This window comes from Eurypyga helias, unplaced genomic scaffold (genome assembly GCF_000690775.1).
Source record: "Eurypyga helias isolate BGI_N326 unplaced genomic scaffold, ASM69077v1 scaffold635, whole genome shotgun sequence".
Classification (NCBI taxonomy): Eukaryota; Metazoa; Chordata; class Aves; order Eurypygiformes; family Eurypygidae; genus Eurypyga; species Eurypyga helias.
In genome coordinates this window covers 4,865-28,807 of record NW_010249255.1, presented here as the reverse complement: position 1 = coordinate 28,807, position 23,943 = coordinate 4,865, and the positions used below count along the sequence as shown (strand labels likewise).

At 40.1% G+C, this 23,943-nt stretch overlaps 1 protein-coding gene across 1 annotated transcript in view; it reads left to right on the top strand.

Annotated features, from left to right (window-relative positions):
- Window positions 1–8,683: 8,683 nt before the first annotated feature.
- Window positions 8,684–23,943, top strand: part of LOC104509358 (protein shisa-9-like) — a gene marked incomplete at its 5' end in the record, with an annotated part of 20,099 nt that continues 4,839 nt past the window's right edge. The window contains one exon of the mRNA XM_010151282.1: window positions 8,684–8,839. Coding sequence (XP_010149584.1) covers window positions 8,684–8,839 — 156 coding nt within the window. The remainder of the gene's footprint in view (window positions 8,840–23,943) is intronic.

Here is a 23,943-nt window from a genome sequence, read left to right as displayed (position 1 = left end):
TGAGTTTCACATAGGTAAGTGCCTGAAGGATGTAGACAGAAAATTAAAGGGGTGGAGGGGGGAGGATTTGTGTTGTAAAATTAGTGCTGTCCTCATCTGCACTTGAGAGAAAAGTATTGAGAATGAAGAGTCCATCTGTTTTTGAGTGTGTGTAGATAGCATTGCCTTCATCTGACAGCAGCACAGAATTCCACTCCACTGAAAGGAAACTTGGGAATTTTGCCATTTAAAAACAGGCATGGGGCATTGTTTGAGTACTGTAAGTACCCAGCTCACTGATACATCTCTGCAGTTTACCTCTCCTGCCAGGGAAAAGTCAGTTCCTCAGGCACCAAGGGCAGAGCACCATGGATTTTGTGACCTGGCTTCTTGACCTTCTTTTCCATGTCCATATGAGTGACACTGCCTCTGAATATCAGCTCATGAATCCCTACCGTAACGCTTTCTTATAAAGACTGCATCTGCAGTAACCTTGTTCATCAGTCTCAGATCAACAAGGTGCAAAGAGTTACTATGCCGTCCTCTCTTGTGCCAATTTTCAGTTTGAACCAACAGGATTTTGGTGTCAGTCAGCACTACGAACCCTGCTGATTCATAAACGCTTGCAGCAGGGGATACACTTCACTTGCCTATACTCCGTGCTGTCAGCACAGCCCACACCACCGCTGTGTCATAAGGAGTTTAATACCTTTTCAATCTGACAGCGTAACTGAAGATGTTCCTGTGTCCAGCATGTTTCTATTTTGGGGACAAAAGCTCCTCAGAGACGCACCGTGGATATCCATATGTGAAAGACCATGCAACCTCTACCATGGAAGACAGCAACAGACCAGGAGGTTAATCATGTAGGAAGTGAATAGAAAACACAGGGCACTAGACGTCAGTATACTGAGACACACTCGCATTCGGTGGCACTACGGAGAGTCGAGAGCATAGCATGTAGCATGGGACTAACTCCTACAACTGCTTGGTAGGACAGGGAAGGCACAAGACAGTATGTTTGATGACAGGCATTTACACTGTAGACTGTCACTTCCATTAAACAGAAACATTTTTTTTGCTGGATGAAATGCCATCCCACTCATCTCAGATCCTTTTTGTGATGGTGATTAGACGGGTAGGTTGTCTGTGTTACAAGAATGTTTTTGTGATACGGTGCAGAGACAGAACAGATAACTGGCTAGCATAAACTGCCATGAAAAATATGTATTGTCTCAGAGCCATCATATTGAGGGAAAATATGTCTACTCACATGACTTGTGCATCACTGATGAGAAAAGAAGAAAGTCTGCATACCATAAGGGATAGACTTATAGGGATGACTTATGATATCATTATATAAAGAATAACACAACTCCATGTCACCGAGGGCAGAACCTCATCATAGAAAGTGCATTGCAAAGCTACAGGTGTTGAGAAATGGCAGCAGTAATGATCAAAGCTTGGAAAGACTGTCAGATGAAAAAGATTGAAAGGAGTGAAATTATTTACTTCATAAAAGAGACAAATATTTGAAAAGTGGAAAAAATCATATAAAATAATGGATGGTACAGAAGCTGGATTGTGAGCCTCTGTTCTTGTTAAAATACAGAATCAGTTAAATTGCAAAGCAGACAAATTAGGATTAGATAATAGGAATACTTTTCAGTTTAGGACATGTACTAGACTGTGGAAAATGCTGCAGAGTGCCATCACTTTAACAAGAACTAAAATACCATTTTTTGACTATGTGGAGAACAAGGCGGTATAGATTTATAACAGTTAATGCAAACCAAAGGGTTTAAGAAGATTGCTGTTTTAGGGCATAAACTGCATTGCTGGTTTTGGGGCATAACCCCTAGTGTAAGGGATAAGCACACAACTTTCAGAGACAATTCTGCGTAAAAATAACACTGGGGTCCTTGTACCCTCCTGTCACACATAGTACAGGGCAGAGAGCATCTATTAAACTGGATGGACCACACATATTTCCTCTATGCCTATATATACACAAACAGTGCATTATTTAATGGGTGTACAGCCTAATTTTGATGTACTGCCTGTTGCAGAGCTTACCCCTGCATGCAATGATGCTCTGGATGTGAATAAGAATATCCTTTAAAAACACATTTACATAGATAAAAGAATCTAAATAAGAAGACAACAATGGCAATACAATACCTACAAAGAGGAAAACCTCAAGTTATGTAGGCATAGCAAAATGCACACACACGAAGCCTGAAGTAGAGTCAATTCAACTGCATTGGGACAACATACAGGGGGGCAGGAGGAAGTATATAGGCCAAGGATTTGAGTTTCACCCCAATAGGAGGCTCAGTCCCATGAATGGAGAACAATCTTATAATCCAGGAACTGGTTTGAAGGGAATTAGTTTACAGGCATAGTCAAATTGTTAGAATCCCAGAGTTTTCACCATATCGAATATTTTTCAGAAATAGTAGGTGCAGTTTCTGTTGGTGAGGCTTGTAGGAACGTGAGCATGGATTTGCAATGCTGGGTGAGCTAGTGTTATAATTAAGTATAATACACTCAAGAACAAATATGCATGGTGGTGGTGGTATACTTACGGATGGGGGGAAATAATTTAATGCTGATACTCAGTAATCACTACCCTGCTTTTGTAGCTGTTATTTTCAATTTTGGTTAGTTCAGGGCATCTCTTTTTCTCTTGAGTATCTGCAAATGCTCAGCTATTATTATATTTTGCTCTGAATTTTCCCTTTTTCCCCCTTGACTTCCCAGTCTTCTTTTGTCTGTCCTGTTCTCATTTCTTTTGTATGTGTGTCTTCAGGTGGCTTTTATAGCAAAATCTCATTCTGCTTTCCTGCCCTTCCCCCATCCTCTCCTGTTTTGTTACTGCATCGCCTGTCTCATTTGTTCTTTTCCTTATGCCTGTAACTGCTCATTAACTAATAGACCCCATTCTCTGCCTATGGACTTTTTTCATTTTCCCTGTCTTCAAGCACTGAATCACTGACTTCATTGCCACAGAAAAGAATGAATCCCCAGGCTACTGTACAGAACAAGTTTCACTCTCATGGTTGAAGAGGAGAAGGATAGTGGCTGAGCTTAAGGGACTCTGCTGGTTTTGGCTGGGATAGAGTTAATTTTCTCCAGAGTAGCTGGTATGGGGCTGTGTTTTACATCTGTGCTGAAAACAGTGTTGATAACACAGGGATGTTTTTGTTATTGCTGAGCAGTGCTTACACAGAGTCAAGGTCGGTACTGCTCCTCACCCCACCCCACCAGTGAGTAGATTGGGGGTGCACAAGAAGTTGGGAGGGCACACAGCCAGGACAGCTGACCCCAGCTGGCCAAAGGGATGATATTCCATCTGTATGGCATCATGCTCAGCATATAAAGCTGGGGGAAGAAGAAGGGAAGGGTGGGGGGACAAGTTTAGAGTGGTGGTGTTTGTCTTCCCCAGTAACAATTGCACATGATGGAGCCCTGCTTCCCTGGAGATGGCTGAACACCTGCCTGCCCATGGGCAGTGAGGAATAAATTCATTGTTTTGTTTTACCTATTAAACTGTTTTTATCTCAACCCATGAGTTTTCTCACTTTTAGTCTTCTGATTCTCTCCCCCATCCCACTCTGGGGCAGCGACTGAGTGATTGTGTCATGCTTAGGTGCTGGCTGGGGTTAAACTACAACAGGGACATTCATGGCAGGTTGTTGGCTCTCAAACGGTGAACAAGCTTCTTACTGGTGGCATCCTACTAGCATCCTTTCCTCTAACCCTGAGTATTTCCCATAACCTTGTCATCTTCTTGACAAGAATAATCAAACTAAGTGAACAGCACATTATATTCTATAAACAATGCAAAAAACAAACCAAACAACCAACAAATTTTCATGCTTTTGCCTTGTCTTATCACATTCATACGTGTGACCCTGGTGTGTCAGGTGTTGCCACACTGAGTTCTTATTTGTATTTTATAATTGCCAAGATGCCTATTCCTTGATTTCTGAATGAAGTGCATAAATTAGACATTACACCAGCTTAATTGGATAGAGTGCAGCAGAATTACAGCAACCAATTACATTATTGTTGTCACCATGATGCACGCTAAAGCAACTCCAAAATTCACAATCAGGGAAGGGTAGGAACGCTCCAAACCCAATATTTTCACTTGAAAAAGGCAGTAACCTGTTTGCTGTGACCAAAAGCCGATGCCTCAGCCATTTCAAAAGGCTCATTTTTGGTGGCTGAGATATAAATCCCACTTTGTCTAGCTATAAACTGGTTTCAGTGCAGCTTCCTTCCAGTTCTTATTTTCTGCTCCATTTGCCTCACACAAGCTTTTCTATACCTAGACCTCTGAAGGGAATAACTGCCAAAAGCGATCTTCAGCATCTGAAGACCCTTTTTGTTTTCCTTTTTCCCTGTATGTCTCATTTTCTGCCCAGCAGACATCTAGCTTTGTGTGGTGAGATCCAGCATGCTTCTTCAAACTCTTCCTTTTGGGCTGGTAGTAGGAAGATAGGAAGCAAGCCACTAACACTAGGTCCAGAATGACTTCTCAGAGACTTGAGAGGTTAGGAAGCAGCCTAGCAGCGTATTTCCCTGCTTCAGCAGAAAATAAGACAGGTATTATATATTGCAGGTTTTTTGCAATATCACCACGCTAATCAGGTCTGACTATCCATGACAGAAGCTGCAGCACCAACAGTTTTTTGACTCCCTGTGATGTTCATATTCTCTGTCTTTTAAAAATAAATACATAAATTGGCAGTGGCACAGTGCAGCTGGTTATATGGAATACCGTGCTGGACGAGGTACTGGTGTCAGGTTGCCAAAAGTGATGTATCAGCACAGCCACAGCTTTCAGGTTAAAGTTGTCCCCATTCAGTGAAGCCAGCAAATACCAATCACTGAATATCTGCTTTATAAGTATAAGGGATTTAAATTGGCACTAGATGTCAGGGATAAAGCTGGTAGGGATTTTGCTGGTTAAACTTTCTTCCAGTTGAAACCAATCGCTTGTATCCCCAAATATTGTGAAAAATCCAATAGTTTATTATTTGCTCCCAAAAATTTAACACTTATTATTTTTTCCAGTTTCAGGAAAAAAGGTCAAAATCTCATATTGAGAAATATCAAGTTTCACATTAAGATCTTGTGAAGTAGTGAGACAAATTTCTTTATTTCCTGACAGAACCCTTATTCAGTATTGGTAAGACTGAAGCAATATTTACAAGTATAAGACAACACTGCCAAGGCCAGTACCTTCTTTAGTTATAGAAGTGGTTTGCCCCAGAGCAGGTAAAGAAAGCCCTGTTTAAAACCTCCTAGTTCCTCACAGCTAAATCTGGCCTCCCCCAGTGGTTAGACTTACATCACACCTGCTACAGAATTGGCATTACACCATTATACCATTGGCATTACAATGTTCGATTAGCTACATTTCCTAAATAGCATCCAAATATAGGTGAATTTACCCACCATCATTACATTAACTATGTCTGGAGAAAACAATATAAGTATCCCATTTGTTCATTACTTCAAGAAACCCAAAGATAAGGAATCAGACCACATACAGTTTAGCGAGCTTGCAAATAAATGCAACATTCACCAGTTATGGCAAGTTAGACCAAAATTTAGTGTGATTCAGATTTAGGCAGATGCATATATCAAGCTGAAATTTTCCTCTTAGGCCCTAGGAGTCCATTCCAATGGGAGTCGCTTTATAAATAGGAAATTTTCTTCAATATAGTTCAATGCACTTTGCCAGAGTTTGGCCTTTTGCTTAATTTACTTTGTGCAAATGGCCAACCGAATGAGTAATTTGAACTGTGTCTTCTACGTGATGAGTTAGTCTTGTGCAAGCATCTGGGTATGAGTGAGGGGCATGGTGCAGTCAGTGCAGCAGTGAAAGAATGACTGTTATTAATTTGCTTGAAATTCCTAGTTTGGGAGAGTTCTGGGCTTTTAACGAGACAAAAGAGAAGTCAAAGACGATCTGGAAATAGAAAACATGTTTCTTTACATCTTCATAAACACTCAAAGAACCAAAGCCCAGCAACATTAGTAACCTAGCAACCTAGTAAGAGCATAGTCTGCCACTAACACCTGCACCAAAACCAAGCACGCCTAATTAATTATCCCCCGTACATTTCTGGGGTAACTTTCTTCACTACATTTAAAGAGATGACTGAGTAAAAATGATAGGTCTAAGTAAGAGGCAGAAGTGGAAGAAACAGTTCTGGTTTCAACCTTATTTACACTGGTTTTCTAAGTCTCCACAGCTGCAAGTCACTTTGGCAGGAGCATAGAAATACTGATGCTGACAATGTTTTGTGAGCACTTCATTCATTGCAATGAAATCCTGATGTTTTGACAGACTGGATAATAAGAATTGCCACAAGGTAACTTTGTGGTAGTAGCATTTACAAAGTGCTGATTTAGATCAACTCAGAAAAAACATAGTGAATGTAGTGGGAAAAGGTTGACACCTCCCTTATATTAAAGGTCCCATCCATGCTGGTATATTTAAGGCTGCCCTGTTACCCAAATACGCCCATGTTAGCATTCCTTCTCAAAAGTGTACTCGTAGATGCAACCATAACAAAGCGACATTTGGAAGATAAGGTTGGTTTTGAAAGAGTGGTCAGCTGTTTTATGGTGCAAGCCAGTAGAGTAAGAGGCTTTCCTCAGCTACAGCCTAGAGATAGAATGGGAACAGAACAGGATTTCGCAAATTCTTGCTGCGCTAACTCTACCTAGTCACATCAGACATGCCAGTACTATAGCTGAATAGAAACTTACTGAGAGCTTTTATTTATTAGAAAATAGCAATTCATAAAATAACAGCTGTTTGTGTGAAAGGGTTGACTTAAGAAACAGCCTTTCAAGGTAAACCTACCCAGAAAGATTAAAAACCTGTTCCAATATTTTTTTGGGGAATACTGGAACAGAAGAGTTTTTGGTTTTCAATCCAAAAGAACATTTCTCTTTTAAGAAGTGAGCCAACTTATTTTATATATATGTATATCGTTCTGAAATCGTAACAAAATGTTTCTCATGATCTGACACAATATTGGCAAAACAAAAAGTCCAACTTCCAATTTTTTTTGTTTAGTAAAAGAAAAATAAAACACTGAAAAACTCTTGCTATTGCAAAATCAATTCTTATTCAGCTCTACCTACTATCCTCTACCAGTTTATTCCCTATTAATAACCAGTAACAGCAAAAAGAATCATACTGCTATTAGATGGCAGCACTTCTACCCTTTTTGGTTCAAGATGCACTCCCAACATGTTTGTATGTGTACGTGGTAGGAGGATGTGATTACACGGCTCTGCAGAGGCAGGGACCGCCTCAGACTGAACAGCAGAGACTGCACCAGCAGCAGCAATGGTGAAGAAAGTTTAAAAACACCTTAACTTGCTTTTTCTCTCCCAGCAGTAAATCTGTTAACTGGCTGCAACGCTCATGCACACAGCTTCATTAATGAGCTGTGGAAAGCCAAGTGGCCCAATTCCCTTAAAATCCTGGCAAACTACAGGGTTATTTGGCTCCTGTCAGATCCTGTGGGCACTTAAGGGGTGGTCCACTCATTCCGTCATAATAAGCCTTCTTTCCCCTAACTGTCCAACTGTCTTTCTACATGATCCCAGGCCAGGGCTTGATGCTGTGGGAGTTACTGTATTGTCACCAATTCAGCATCATGTTTTCACTGCAGGAGAAAAATGCCCTTGTCTGTGATTTCAGAGGCCATTATAAGGTTCTACGACTGACAATCAGCTCCAAATATCTTGAAATACACAGGCTGGAGAAAGACTCAGCAAAAAAAGATATGCTGAGCATGTTGAAATCTGTTGAAATTTAGGTTTGCACATTGAGTGCAGCATACAGTTCTGACCAAACATTTTAGAGGCTGGAATCGAACATTAAAAAAAACTACAGTATGTCTTAGAAAGAAAAGCATCCAGGCTGTATTCTCTATTATAAAGGAACAAATCAACTACAGAATGGATATGGGGTGAATGCTGATATAAAACTATACATAAGCAGTAATTAGCTCCTGCTTTTAGCTATGTCTGCTACAGAAAAATTTATCTTGGTATGGTATTGTGAAATGTACTGTCAGGGAAAAGGAGAAAAGAAAGACCAAGTCTTAGCTTTGAAGGAATTACCTAATAATAGTCATGAGCCAAAATTGCACATTCTGCACTGTGGGGCATGTCTACAGAACACAACATAATGCTGTGCAAATAACCAAGCTGGTCCTGGTATTAAAAGCAGTGTAACTGCATATATGCAGGACTGCCTGAGCCAATTTAAATTCGCCTGGCTCTTTAACTGCACAGACAGGGTGATACTACTGCCCTGCAGTCAAGCTACCTTGGAATAAACTGCAAGTTTTGGGTTGTATCCTAATGCTGCAGTAAATTCAGTATTTGTGTTTCAACTGTTTTGGAAACCTATTTTTTAGTTAAAAGATCTTTCTTATGCAAAAGTTGGCATTTATTGACACAGTCATTCATCAGTCTTTAATCATGCCATTAACTGTTTGAAGTACAGGTTTGCTGTACTCAAACTCCCACTCTGCAGTAAACAGTGTTTTGTTGCAGTAAATCTCATGACATATCCTGTCTAATCTGTAGCGGGTAAGGATGTTCAAACCTTAAGACTGGTATATTTTTTCCTAATGCTTGCCGATTTTCTTTGATACAGATCCACCACAGATGAATAATGTCATGCCAACATCTCCCCTCCTTCCTCAGATGGCACATCAACATTCGTATCCCAGCCTGGGACAGATCACAAACCCATATGAGCAACAGCCCCCAGGCAAAGAGCTTAACAAGTACGCCTCTCTAAAGGCAGTCGGTAAGTAAGCAACATGATGCACGACTTCTCCTTTGGATCAGTATGTTGCATTTGCTGTTGTCAGCTGACATTCTGCTTCAAAGTTAAAACAAAGTCTTGTTCATCTGGGCTACTTCATGACAGAATTTCACACAGAATATCATGGTGGTGGGTAATATATTAAAAATTAATGGGGGGACACTACAATTAGCGATAAGAAAATTACATGTAAGAATTGCATATGCAATATGCACGTGTGACTATATACGTATACAAAACACACCAATCCGACTGCCCACCGTTTTTCAGCGAGTTTCACCTATGTCGTATGCGTAGTGTACAGCCCTGGTTCTTTATGTCTTGAATATGCCTACCTATGCATTTTGGCATGTATTTCCCATACTTAACTGCACAAATGAGAGTGAAAAACATCAGATGTTGCAAATTTAAAGCATATAATTTAGACACCTACTAAATACTTCCAAGAAGAGGAGATGCTTGTACACTTCCAAAGACAGAGCTTTCACATTTTCTGCATGATGTGCATTAGTAGCTCACTGGAGGAATGTTCTGAGGCCTTAATGATTTCAAACAATTAGTACCCCATAAAGATCCTGGTGGTGGCTATTTTCTGTGACTGATTAATGTCATACACTATTATTTTATGCAAATGGAGGAAAAATCCTCAAAGAAACAGTTCTGGGGAGGGAAATGGACAAGAGTTGGTAAGGATGTCAACAGAATTTTCATGCTGGAAGTGTAAGTTGACAATACTTTCAGGGGCTATAAATACCTGTTACACCCCACGTGAAGACAGAAAGTTTTTATCACCTTAGATCTCATGCCCCTTCTGGTCAATGATAAGGACTTGGGGGGGGGGGGGGGCGGTCTATTCATAAACAGCTTCTCATTAACCCTTACTCAAGTTACACATATGGGTGTTAACATCATTTCCCCATGAATTTAGAGCAGTATCACACTGCCTATTCCCAGACAGAGCTATTTGGCTCAGAAAACCAGCAGAACAGCTGAGAACATTCTGACTTAAGAATCTAGTATTCATCACGCCGGAAAAAATTTTCATCACAGACATTCCTTTTTCCAAACTTCAGGATAGCAGACCTCTAACAAAACGTACAAGGTCCCATCTCAAATAGTTTAGCTTTGCTTTAGCTTGCCATTTTTGTTTCTCACAAGTGGCACTTTTCAATCTGTTTATAAAAGACAAGGGTTAATAGCTTTCTGCTGAATTTTGAATACAGAGTAGCTTTCAATTCCTTCTTCAAAAGGTGATACTGTGTAATGATGTGGTGATTATCACAGATTTATGCACTGATATCAGGCTTCTTTTTCACATGTCAATTTAGGTCAAGCCAATCATCAAAGCTAAAAGGTACTTAAGCATAATAAAACGAGAGATGAAACACTCCAAAGAAACTTGTCTCATCTGCCCAAGAGCCACTGAACTTACTTGTTAAAAAAAGTTATTAAATTAGAACTGAGATATTCCTTGGGTGTCTAAGTACAAGTTTTTAAAGCAGCTAGATTCTAACCATACAGTTAAATCAACCTTGAAAGATTGTGCACTTCAGCTCCAGAAGCTGTATAATTCCTCTCAGAATCTTAAACTAAATTAAATATAACTTTCAGGGACATTTTCTTCTAGGAGGATTCCACTGCCTTCCCGTGCTTTCCCCCTGTCTTTCCCAGCCCCTCTCTCTTTTAGCCTGTAGATCTACTGTTCTTAGACCACAGTATCCACAGTTTAGATTCAGGTGACTTTTCACAAGAAAAGCACAGAAGTGCTGCATTGCTATCCAAACTTTTCAGCAGAAAACAATAGAGACTGAAACTGTTACACATTCACAGCTTCTGTCTGGATGTATGGAGCAATGGTTCAACACAGTCAGTTTTTAACCACTTTCAACCTCTCAAGGCCATAATTTCTCCCAAGAGGCACCTCTTGAGTACATCCCAAGATCACCAAGCAGTTTTTCCATGACTCCAGCCAGGCCTGGGTTTGTGACCACGCTGAGCTCAAGCTAGCCAGACTGTACATTGAAGAGTTCACATTGAGAGCTGCGAGAGGAAATAGCAATCGACCTACATCAGGCCCACCAATATAAATTCAACCTGACAACATCTTTTGAATAAACAGACATAGACTGAGTTCACCCTGACCTGGTATTTATGTCACAGAACGAAGGTTTTTTTCATATGCTAACATTCAGAGTTGTGTTTCCTGATCCCCATAGCAGGTTAATGAGTGCATGTAGTCCATTTCCCTTTGCATTCATTGATAGTGCTTGAGGGTGGGTTCATTTGCCACAATAGAAATTTATTAAGGGATGTGTTCTATTATTTCTCCCATGCATTTGAGGGAAACCATATTCATTTAAGTACCTCTTATTCTGCATGATCCCATTGTTCAAGTGTAGTCCACTGTGCTTAATTCTCTTCTTTAATGGGGGGGTGAGGCTGGAGGAAGAAGCATTCCTATTGCTTTGTCGCAACTGTAGCTATAGTACATCAGTATCACTCATCATAATGTAGCCATAAGTGGTAAGAAGTTCAGATAACTGAAAAAGTGATGCTTTACCAGAGGCAGTATTAAATTAATTTCTACACAGCTGCTTTCTTCTGAACTACAGATGTCCTAAAAACTCAGCTGTCTAATTTTAGAAATGAGCTACTCATCCCTTAGTGACTGGCTGCTGTGAAAATTCAGTTCATCGAAAAGTAGCGACTCGCAGTAATCTCTGTTGTGGATCTTGTTTGGGACCTGCATTAAATTCAGCACCTAAGACTCAAGCACTTGTGAAAACAAGAGGCAAAGGTGTCATTGCTATTAATTTTCATTGTGTTAATGAACAAGAATGGCCAATACCTTGGTAGTGAGGCCAGGCTGATGTCTAGGAAGCTATGTTAAAGCTACACCCTAGACACCACATCATATAGCTTAGCAGAGTGCAATTTGAAGTTGGAGTGCTCAGGCATGTATGCAATGCAATGTGTGCACTGCAGTGTCTGATTCAGCACAACAGGGGAGAAGAGAGTTGAAAAGGTCAATGTGGACGTATTTTATTTAAAAAGCAAAACATTTTTATGTGAACCAGATCAAACCTCACAGCCAAACCCTTATGCACTCAATGGAAATTGATGTTTTCCTCATTTCTTGTTAGGAATGTTAGGAATAAATTCCAGAATTCCTTATGTACTGACCAGCAGCTATGACCTAATTCACCTTTTCCTCTTACTGCCTGGTGGCATTTACATCTCTGAATAATGCAAGGACTTTATGTGCCTATTTTATATTCTCAGATGAGTGCCTGGAGTACCACATAGTAAATAGTGAGTTGAGATTTACTTACTGTTTTCCTCACTGCACCAGAATTTTACTCTCCTTCTACCTTAACACATACAACGCCAGGGAATAATCAGCAGAAGGTGGAGGAACCCTTGGGATTGAGACAGAGTAACACGCACTTCCTAAGAGAACAGATAAGCAATCCATCTCCTGGCATCCCTAGCCTATTTGACCGACTGTTAGGGGCACTCTGTTCATCCATTATTTGTCCATTTTTGAGCCAGAGAATCTTTTTTCAACAGTGCTGAATTAGTCCCACCAAGGAATGTGAGAGACTGTATCTGAGGGAAAACTGTTAACAAGCTCTAAGACCAGTCCCACCAAAAGCGGTCACTGAATGCTGTGTGGCAATAAAACACACAGTGTTTAGATACTTCAGTGTTTTGGTCACCTGAGACGACATGATCTTAGTTTCCTTCAGTGCTTTTGCAGTATTTGATTATTTATGTGAAAAGTGCAGAAAGAGGTTTTTCTGCATAAATTATTCTTATTTCCAGTTCATCAACCATGGCTTTACTCCATGCTTAAATGGTTATTGCTCATTTAAGCAATCCTGACATGCCTAAAGCTACAAGTGGATGGAGATCTTGTATCTGAACACCTTCATGAAATTCAAGTCCCAAGACATATAGAGGTAGCTCATCACAATTTTTTTATACACATCATTTGGACATGCATTCAGAAAGCATGAACAACCCAACCTCAAATTCCACTCTACTAAGCGGTAAGAGTTGGAGTCCATCCTGTTGCTTAATAAGTTTCCTACAGCGCAAACTGACCTCACTATCCTGAGATATTAGTTATATTCAGTCACTCACATTGTTCTATGACCCTGGCTCAGTAAGAGTTAATTTTCTTTCCTGAGTGCAAAGTGACTAACTGTCTTCAGAACATTTTGCAGAAAAAAATTTAAAAATATCCCAAACCCAACTTTCTAAAGCCCTGAATGACTGGGAGAAAGATCACTCAGGCGCTGGAGACGTGCACAGACATCCATGTAAAAACTGAGAATACACGTATTTCTATGATTTAACTTGATTTTGTATCTCTTTTATAAAGTTTCGTCTTCCCCTCTCTCACACACACATACACACACAAACTTTTGAGGAACTGACTGGGTGTGACTAAAGACAAGATAAATCACGCAGTTAAAATTTTTGCCAAAACCCCCAAAATCATACAATGGACAGAATTTCCTCCTGAAACTCAGACCCAGAAAGCATTCAGGGATTCTGGGAGTTGTGATCTCCAGTGGGATGAAATCAGACCTAATTGATTGGATATGGTGAAGCTAGAAAGAATATGTAATTGGCAGCAGACTCACCATCACATCTCTGAGTCTACAGCTCCCAGCATTTCTTGAAGCTTCACAGTTCTTTGATCCCAAAGGAAGCATTAGACAGTGCTCCAGCTTTGCTTGCAGTTGGAAAACTCCAAAGTGAGATTCCGCAAACATGACACTGAAAGAATAAATATCTCCTGTTTAGGTCACACTTACTACGTGGAAAATATTGTGGCCACAAGTGCACCAATGCACAAGGCAACATCTCCCCCAGAAAGGTGAAGCACGTGAGAAAACTGTCCATTTGTTTGTCCTTTACATCTCCACACATGGACGGGGAAGATCACCATTAGGTTAACGCTAAGGTGTTATCTTTGAACCACCCATTGGTCTGATGTGAAATTTGGCGGTGCCTTTTCTTAAGCTTCAGATGTTCAAATTCCACAGAAATGATTGCAACTCCATGCTGATGCAAGATCTGTCTTATGAGAACAGATGTGGCCTCTGTGCAAAGACAGGCTGAGATTCCTGTCGTGGTTTAGGACCAGCCAGCAACAAAAGACATGCGGCCACTCGCTCGCTCCTCCTTTCCTCACCGACCCTGATGCCTGGCCTGTTCTCTCTCTCCCATCCAACTCCTCTCTCCTTCTGCAGGTTTTTTTTTTTTCCCTTAAATACATTAATCATGGATGTGCTAGTTGGCTCAGCTGTGGCCAGAAGCAGGTCAGACTTGGAGCCGGGGGCTGCTAGCAGCTTCTCACAGGAACCATCCCCCTGTGGCTCCTCCCCTGCTACCAACCCCCCACCACACAAACCCAAGACACCCCCCCCAGACTTTACACCCTGCCCAGTGTGTGCAGATTTTCAAGATCTTTTCTTGCTTTCACTGAGTAATTTAATCGGTTTCTCCATTATTTAGTAAATCGGCTTCTGACACCTGAAGGCATTCTGTCCTAGATAAATAAAATGATGCCTGGGGGGTCTTGAACAAAATATTTTCTTATTTTATCATCCACCACACTTATTTCTTCTTCCAGTGAGGTAGCCATATCTTAATTACAAGTTGTTTTTGCAAAGTCTCAGTATCTTGAGCAAGTTCAGCTGCATCACTGACACCTTTTAACGACACAGTACTTTACTGTAAAAACTAGAGGGTGATATTCTTTCTGAGGCCAGGGAATTCTGCTGTAACCAGACATCCAAGCAGCCATTACCCCTGCCATCCTTTAGCAAATAAACAGAGCTGTGAAGGGGGAACTCTTTGGGGATATGTTGGTCTTAGCAGACACAGCATCTAGGCTGCTGTGAGGAAATTGGAAATAGACCTTTTACAAGGATTTAACACCAAAATAAGACCATCTTAAATATTTTCATCTACGTTGTCTCATATGTTACACTTCAGCAACACAATGAACTTGTGATATAAGGAAAATCTGACCTTCAGGTCCATTTAGTTTAAGTTTAACTCAGCATTTTTAGCTTTATGGGTGGATTCACACGTAATGCATGTTTTGTCTGAATTTAGTCCACTACCTGGTTTTATGGTGGATGAAGTATATTTATAAGCATCTATTAAATTCTTAACCTATTTTTCATGCCAAAAGAGCAAATTTAAAGATTCTTGTTCTTGAAATTGATTTTCTTTCCACCCATGTTCCCTACAGTGGATTCTCTACAATAGGGAAACAGTCTTTTCTTCTTACCAGCATGTATTTTAAAACAGTGAAAATGAAACCATCACAAATAAAGTCATAAAAGTTCAGATTATAAAGCCATTCCACAATCCATCTGTAGTTACACATCATAGAGAACTCAAACCCTTCCATTACAAATTAGGTTGGTTCTCTGGAAACTAGTTGATTTTTAAAAACCTTATTATGTGATAATAAATCAAAATGAAACAAAAAAGTAATTCTCTCCCTTTTATAAGAAGGCAGAGACAGACCTGAAATAACAGTAACATGTGTCTAGTTGACTGCTAGAAAGTGCTAGTCTTTCAGGTTTTTTGCTGACTTTTACTTGTCTTTTGGCTTTGAAGACTGCAGTCTTCAGAGCTTACAATAACCAGATTTATTTCCATCTACTGAGATTAGTGATGGCCACAGGAAGTAAATCTACATCAAGCATGAGTTATTCAAACCTATTTCTATGAGGCATTCATGAATTACACATGAGAGTTTTTTACACATTAAGTGACGCAAAGACGAGTGAGTGAAACTTTACACGTAGGCTATATCACTAAATAGAAGTGAACCCATAAAAACCAAAGCTCAGGTCACGTGAAGAAGTATAACATTATTAAGCATTTTCACTTGCAACCCTTTCAAAACATCCTTCTCTGTAATTCATTTATTTTGCACTATAAACATGTATCTACATATAAACATACTTCGCATTCTGCAGTGCAAGCATTTTTGCTGGTTATTTAAGAGGAGAGGTTGATCAGAAAGATAATAAAACAACTGTGAGTACATGCAGATTCACAGAGTGGTCGGGGTTGGAAGGGACCTCTAGAGATCATGTAGTCCAACCCCACTGCCAGAGCAGGATCCCCTAGAGTAGATCACACAGGAACAAGTCCAGGGGTTTTGGAAAGAAGGAGACTCTACCATCACTCTGGGCAGCCTGTTCCAGTGCTCTGGCACCCTCACAGGGAAGAAGGGTTTCCTCATGTTCATGCTGAACCTTCTGTTCCCAGTTTATGGCCACTGTCCCTGTCCTGTCACTGGACACCACTGAGAAGAGCCTGGCCCCACCTTCCTGACACCCACCCTTCAGATATTGATAAGCACTGATGAGATCCCCCCTCAGCCCCCTCTTCTCCGAGCTAAACAGACCCAGCTCTCCCAGCCTTTCCTCATATGGAAGGTGCTCCAGGCCCTTCATCATCTCAGTGGCCCTGTGCTGGACCCTCTCCAGCAGCTCCTTGTCCTTCTTGAGCTGAGGAGCCCAGAACTGGACACAGCCCTCCAGGGGAGGCCTCACCAGCGCAGAGCAGAGCGGGAGGACAACTTCCCTCGACCTGCTGGCCCCGCTCTTCTTAATGCACCCCCAGATGCCACTGGCCTTCTTGGCCGTGAGGGCACACTGTTGGCTCGTGGTCATCCTGTTGTCCACTAGGACAAATAGTAACACTGTGGGATCCCACCTGAAGTCTAGATTTAATCTGAAGTGTGGCTTTTGCTGTTCCAACCATGGAGCCACACGTCAATTGCACTGTTTGTTCTAAACACACTCCACTCATTTTTTTCCTCCTGGACTGTTAGCTGTGCCAGTCATTTATGGCAATATTTCTGCAGTAAGAGTTTCATACAGGTGTTCAACATGTGACATCCTGCAAGTGCTTCTCACATTGGTCAAATTATCAAAACTCACAACCTTACTTGTGACCCAAATCACCCCTAATGTTTTTCAAAAAATTAACAGACATATTGAGAGTCTGAGTTCATCACCATTTTTAAATACCCGCAGTGCTTAGAAAGTGTTCTAAACTCAGCATGTGGAAGTGAAGTTCTAAATGATCTGAAAAAGTCAACTTTGGATGAATTCCGGAGAAAAAGTCTCAAGAAAATTTCTTGAATTCAATTAAAAGTTTCTCTAACTAGAGGCTTTTTGGGGACCACTTTTGTTTATCGAGTAGTCTTTCAAGCTGACAATATTCAAATATAAACAGGTTATTATGACTGATCCAGGATTTTTTCTTCTTAAAACTGAAAAGGTGAAAATGAAAAGTAGCCTTTTAAGGAAGGGATTTGATTTAAATTGTCCCAAGGACTGACCAAAGAGAACAAGAATAATGGAATGAAGCTAGACAGTTCAATTCTGAAATCCCTCCACACTCAATATATTTAATTCAGGAATAAATTTAGAAATTATGGGGTTGAGAAGTGAACTCAGTGAGAAAGAGACTTCAATTGCTACACTCATACTTCATTACCCATTGTCTGACTGATTCACATTGGGGTTATTTTTGTATGAAAGTATTTCTTCAAATACATCAGAATCTGCCTCCATGCAGATAACAGAACTTTAAACTATTTCATTCAAGTCTCTTGCATTTACAATGTTTGTGACATGAATATGCATTCAGGTTTGGGTTGGTAATGTTTAGCAGTTATGACAATTACCTTGTTGCAAGTCAAGTTTACTTAAATAAAGAATACTTTCTTTTGATTCTAGCCAAATTCAAAACCTCAAACCAGAGAAGCTTTAATAGTCGTTAGCTTTGTACAGGGATATATGTCAACAGCAGTAGTGTGATGTTCTTCAGAATTACCCATGAATACCAATGAAGACTAGTAAGACAACTGATAGGAATTAATCCCTTATTAACAGTAGAATATAAATAGCAGCAGTTATCTGTCTGCTATTTTGGTTCTGCAAAGGATGTTCTAAAGACAGTAAATGTGTTTAAGAGAGAAATTACGCAGAAAAAAGCCACAGAGATCATTGCTTTACTCCTACACGTTCATACTATAATAACAAAGGGCTTGAGGCATGGAGGGAAGAAGAACAATAACATGATTTGTATTGCACACAGTTAATTTTTCCAAAAGTCCTTCCCCTGACAGCTCATTTGAAGAAGAATAAGAGGAAAAGAGAAGATAGAGAAAAAAATAATCTGATATGTAATAGCTCTGATATTACAGCATCAAAAAAAGACCACAAAATATCAGTCTGTCCCATCCTAATGATAACATCAAGTACAGTCCGTAATCTGTAGAGTGGGAAAGTTTGCAAAGCTTTCTAATCTATGGAATCTGCTCCTGCAAAAAGTTCACCTTCCCTTGCAAGGGACCTGCCACAGCGGGGGAGGAAGATCTGCAGCTCAGCACTGCTGCTTCTCATTTTCACAAGTGATGGTTATGATTGTGCTTCCTGGTAGAAAAGGTGGAGGTGGGAGCCGAAGGCTTTGATACGGCAGAAGTCTTGTGCGTGTGCGCACTATGAAATATTCATTGAAGTGAGCTTCATTACAGATTCTTCCTTGGCTGTCTGTCAGTCACAAGTGCTTTTGCTTTATGTGAAGGCTACTCAGAAGTTCTATTCAGAGCAGACATTAGTTCTGCTTTGCCTTTGGGTTCACCTGATCTGTATGAAAACCTCATGAAACTGATTTTTCTTCTGACAGTGCAGGTCTGGCAATTGCCAGGAAACACTATTTCTTCTCAGTTTGACACACATCTCTGGTTTGGAAACCACTGACAATTATGCACAAGACTTTAATAATACGAATGTGACGCAGTCTAATAGGAGGGAGACAGGAAGAGAAGGAAAGGATAAAAAACCCCAGAACTGAATGTGTGCACGTACAGCTATGGAATTACTTCCAATTTGTTTTCCTCTTGCTTAATAACTCTCACTTGAACGGGATTCCTTCTGACAAAAACAGTAGAAAAAGATAACTTTATTAGAGAAACAACTTATGTCACAGCTAATTTTGAAAAAAAAAAAAGATAATTGACTTTAATCCATAATGATTGCTAAAAATCCTTGAAAATTATAGAAGTTAAGAAACAGATCAAATAAAAACAACTCCTGCAAATAAGTTTTTACATCACTGTGCTTTTTTTTTTATTTAACCATGGCAATTCAAAAAGCCTTCAGGCCTCACCCTGTATTCAGAAATAGTGGTGTAAATCTAGTTTGATGCCAGCTGAAAGGCAGAAAAACGCAGGTTTTATTTCAGCATTAAAGCAACATCTTAATTAGGTATTCAGAGATCTGAACTGGGTCTTCTGTGTCCTCATCAGCAGCTTTCTACATCATCACAACCAGGAGTATCTGTAGCTGATTCAGGCACATGTTTAAGAATTATAACCAGCAGTATAGAGAAAGGAACAAAAACATCTAATAAAAAGTATTAAAACTGAAAATGAAATTCAGCACACAGACGAATGCCAACAGCAATGCGTGAAAAAAATGAAATTAGCTTCATGGTAAGAACAGTTATTACAAATAAATGTGGTCAGGAATATAACAGCTTTCCCAGTCAATGTTAAATAAGATAAATTGACACCTTAAGGAAAAACAAACACACATTTTTAGACACTGAATCACGTTGCAGAACACTGAAATTTTTCCCAACGTGACACACATACTACTCGGTGTGCAGCCTGCCAGGCCAGTCCACCGGGTCCGCAGCCCGGCCCCAGCAGCAGGGCACGTTGCCGCGTGTAGGGCCCGTTACAGCAGGCTGCCTGCAAACGGGCAATGAAGCCCTGCCCGTAAACACACTGAAGGTCCTCACTGACCAGAAAGGTTAAAATAATTTCATATTATTGTTGATGTAGAAAGCATTGCTGCAAACTTTTGACACACTCAGATTTGTCCTAACTGATTTGCTTGAGAAGCATTAAAACCTACCCGGTGAAAAAGCAAGCAAGATTACTGAAGGAAAAGTGGAAGAAGCCTTTTAAGCAAATCTCCCAAGTGTTAACCTCTTTGGCTTCGGACAGCATTTTTAGAAAGCAAGCCAAACCCTCATTTCGTATAATCAGTTTATGCTCCAGTCATGCTTTATTCGGAAGTTAAGCATGACAGCATGACTCCTTAGATAATTTCTATTTCAAAAGGCAAGTTTTCTTACCATATGTAAGGTTTGCAGTAAAAGTCAAACTGATAAATATGCCTAAAAGAGATAAAATGAAATAAATATTTCACAGTAGAACTTTTCATAGTTATTTGCCATTGTGGATGCCATGAAAGGACATGAGCTTAGAGGCCTTTAGGGGGAAAAAAAATAAAAAGAAAAAACAGATTTACAGTTACAGGACAGCCCCTGGCTGCATTTTCAAAGAAAAGTCAGAGATTTGAATACATAATTTTCCACAATTTCATTCATTGGTTCAAGAATAGAACTGGCAATCTTATTTCCTTCTCAAATTTACTCATTCCAGAACCAGCAATTTAACGTCTTGATGCGTAAATTTAAAATATTAAATCACCTGAGGATATAACAAAGGAGTGTGATCTTTGTCTATCTGCATGCAACAGATTTCAGGTCTCCTGAAAACATTTACAATAACATGATGTAGCCACCATTTGTTTCCAGGTTGACAGAATCTATTGATTCTGGTAAACCAGAAATCTCTTTTTCCTACACTAGTTAGATACATGTATTCTGGATGTTATTGGTCTCTACATTAGGTACGATGTGTGTGTGTGTGTCTGAAGTATTTTGACCAATACCAAACCATGATATCACTGCAGCACTTGGCAAAATTCAATAATAAATATTGTAATTTAATACTATGTAAATCAATGCAGTCAGGTATACAAAGCCCAGCTGGAAAAGCTGTTTTACATGTCCAAGGAGAAAACTGCCTAAACTTATGCAGTAAATAGTGTTTCTAATAAGAAAAAGAAACTACTGTCTTTGCAGTGCTGTGCTTTTTTGGCACGCTGTCAGAAGAGGGGTACTTCTCTTTACAGATGCGTGGCCACTCTTACAGTCCTGGGATCTGCAACCCTGTACATGAGGTGCCGCACACGATGCCTGGTGCCTGAGGAGTTAATCAAATCCGTCTCAGCGTTCCCAGCCAAGCAGCCTTCTGCTGCCTGTAGTGGATAAAGAGAACATTGCTGAGACTGGAGGCTCTACTTACCAAGTCTAATTACATTCCTATTCTAAACCATTTCTAATGTGTTTCAAAACCCAGAAATATTCTGGCCTCTTCAGCCTTTCAGAAACTGTCATGAAAGTAGTCGATAGAAGAGAAGAAATGTTTGGGCCTACATATTTATGTTTCATCATGTCTCATATCATGAAAGTAGAATTTTATTTCACTGGGAAAACAAAATGCAGTCTTGTGTCTGGAGGTGGACAAGCTCCTTTCAAACAATGACTGCAGAAGAAAAGGTTGATATGATATGTCTTTTATGCTTGGTCCCTCTCCAGATCACTACAAGAAATGAGTAAACAGATAAAGTGGTAAAGGACGCCATGAGAGGAATAACGAAGAGCCACAAAAAGTAGCTCATACCAAAATTATGAAAGCAGCTGTAGGGTGGTTCAATGCATTATGTATTTTTCTTTACTTCTATCAGTAATAGGGAATAAAAATAATGAGAAAGAATACACAGAAAAAAAAATTCTCTTTCTTTTCAGAATATCATAAATAAAGGCAAACTGGTGTTTGCCTTTTAACTTCTGGGGGAAGAAAGTCAAATATTTAGCACAGAAGACAATGCATTACAGCCCACAGGCTGGTTCTGCGTTCTCAGTCCTCAATACAAGAATGGTGAAGGAGGGATGCAAAAATGGTAGTAAAAGGCCTCTGCCCTTTCATAGAATTCAGTATGGTTTAAAATTGCCTCACCTTATACACAGCCACTCCAGTGCCATGAGATGAGAACTGCTAGTGACCAACCACCAAGTAGCCACATTCCCTTCCTCTGGGCGGCGTACAGATCTACCGTGTCATTCTACCACCACTAGCATTATGTGAACAGAACCGTGTCTACCTGCAACATCCAGCTCTATTCTGTTTTCCAATAATTGTCATGGCATGCAAAGCACATTCTTCTATACTCCATGATGCCTGGTGAATCCCTTCATTCAAAGGGCAGGTAAACAGTTATTGGTTTTCCTGGATGTAACACATGTTTCAGTGAATTTATTGGATCCAGCTCATACCTGGGGACAGCTAACCTGAACTCAGTTCCTGTTAGTTTTTTCTCCTCACCCAAGAAAAAACTTGTGCTGGTGTAGAAGTGATACTTCTTCGATTTTCAGATGAACTACTGCTAAAACTCTGACATAGAGCTGGCTTATATCTTGGAAGCCTTTGAACATAACTGTCTCAGATGCCAGCTCAGAAAAGCAAACGAATAAGCAATCCCATGTTCAGACAGGATCAACAGCAGTACCACCAAAGGCAGCATCCTAGTATTTCCCTGAGCAACATTCTTGTGTTGTCTTTGAGCCAGGGTTCATTGTCCTTTTGTCTTTCCTTGAGTTTTCACTTTCGTTAGAGAGAGGAATGAAAGATTCCCATAGCTTCAGGTAACTACACTAATGTCTCAGCAAAGTCATGGTTGGAGAAGCAAAGCCTTGTTATAAACTGTTAAATATTACATAGGGATAGCTTTACTGTTCCACAGAAAACATCTACAAATAGGCAGTTAGTGTATTTTAGCTGTTATCTGGTGTGTCATTGTAGTCATTTCATTGCTATCCTGTCCCCCAGCACTTTCCATTGGCTTGCTTTGCGTATCTCTAGCACTAAATTTGAAATACAGTCTCTTTGAGGCAAGAATAAAGCTCTGCGTTTCACAAAGTAGCTCTTAAAATATGTTCAGATAACAAACAATGCTGCGAAACATCTGCTGAAAAACAGGGTTCCCTATATATTTTTGTATCTTCTGACTGTGACTGCAAGCTCTCACTGAAGCTTTTTTTTCTTTTTTTTAACATCTTTAGAGGTTTTATAAGGGCTCACTCCTTTGTGGATTCTCTTCTCTGACTTCAGAGTTTTCTTCCCACTCCTAGGTGCCTCCTCTCACAAAAGCTGCAGGACATAATTGTCTTTCAGTATCCTACACTTCTCCTATAGCAGTGAGAAGTGGTGCAAGAGTTCAGTGCCATTTTATGGACCCACAAACATAAGAGGATTGTCAATGAGGAAAGAGTAAAAAATACTGCTTCAGAATTACCCCAGACCTCCTTATTTAGCTGCACTTTCTATACAGAAATGCTTGCAACTGCAATATCTTACAAGAAAACAAAGCATTGCACAATGCTAATACATGTTCACACGACTCTTTATGCCAAAAGTAGTTACACAGCCACCTTGAAGACTACTTAACTTAGGGAGCAGAACAATATTACATAGCTTTAGGGCCATGTCTCAGCACAGGTATCATACGCTCAAATTTAAGTGCGCTGCGAAATCGTGACCTAATACAGCCACAATGACTTTTACCACTGATTTCCAAGAAAACATGTTTTCATCCATTGTATTTAGTCAATACACAACTCACTGGTTTACACGTGTTTGTTACGTAACTGTGGATTATGAAGGAATATGTGAAGCTTCCAAGTTGGTCATGGCCAATCAACAACCACTGAAAGAACAAAGCTTGTGTCTGTTAGTGACAGATTTAGGCAGAATGGTGAAACTTGAATCAAAACTGCTCTCAAAAGCCCATTCCTTTCTGGCCATCTGTCGTGGCTCAGCACACCACCTTAGCTAAATGAGCATAACTGAGTTCACTGAAGTTTTCCTAGGCATCCCCTTGACCTTGCTATTCCAAGCAGCTTGGTAGCCATCTCCTTTCAAAATCAAAATTCAAGGGACAAGGCAAGGATCCCAGTGAGACATTTGACACTGATACTGGCAAGGTCAAGATCAAAATAAAAGAGACAGTTGTGGTCACTTTAAGGCAACGTTGGATTCAGGTAAGAGCGAGGAGTGGAGTGATCCACATTTTAGATGATAGGCTTGTGGCTGTACAACAGCTCCAATCGAGTGA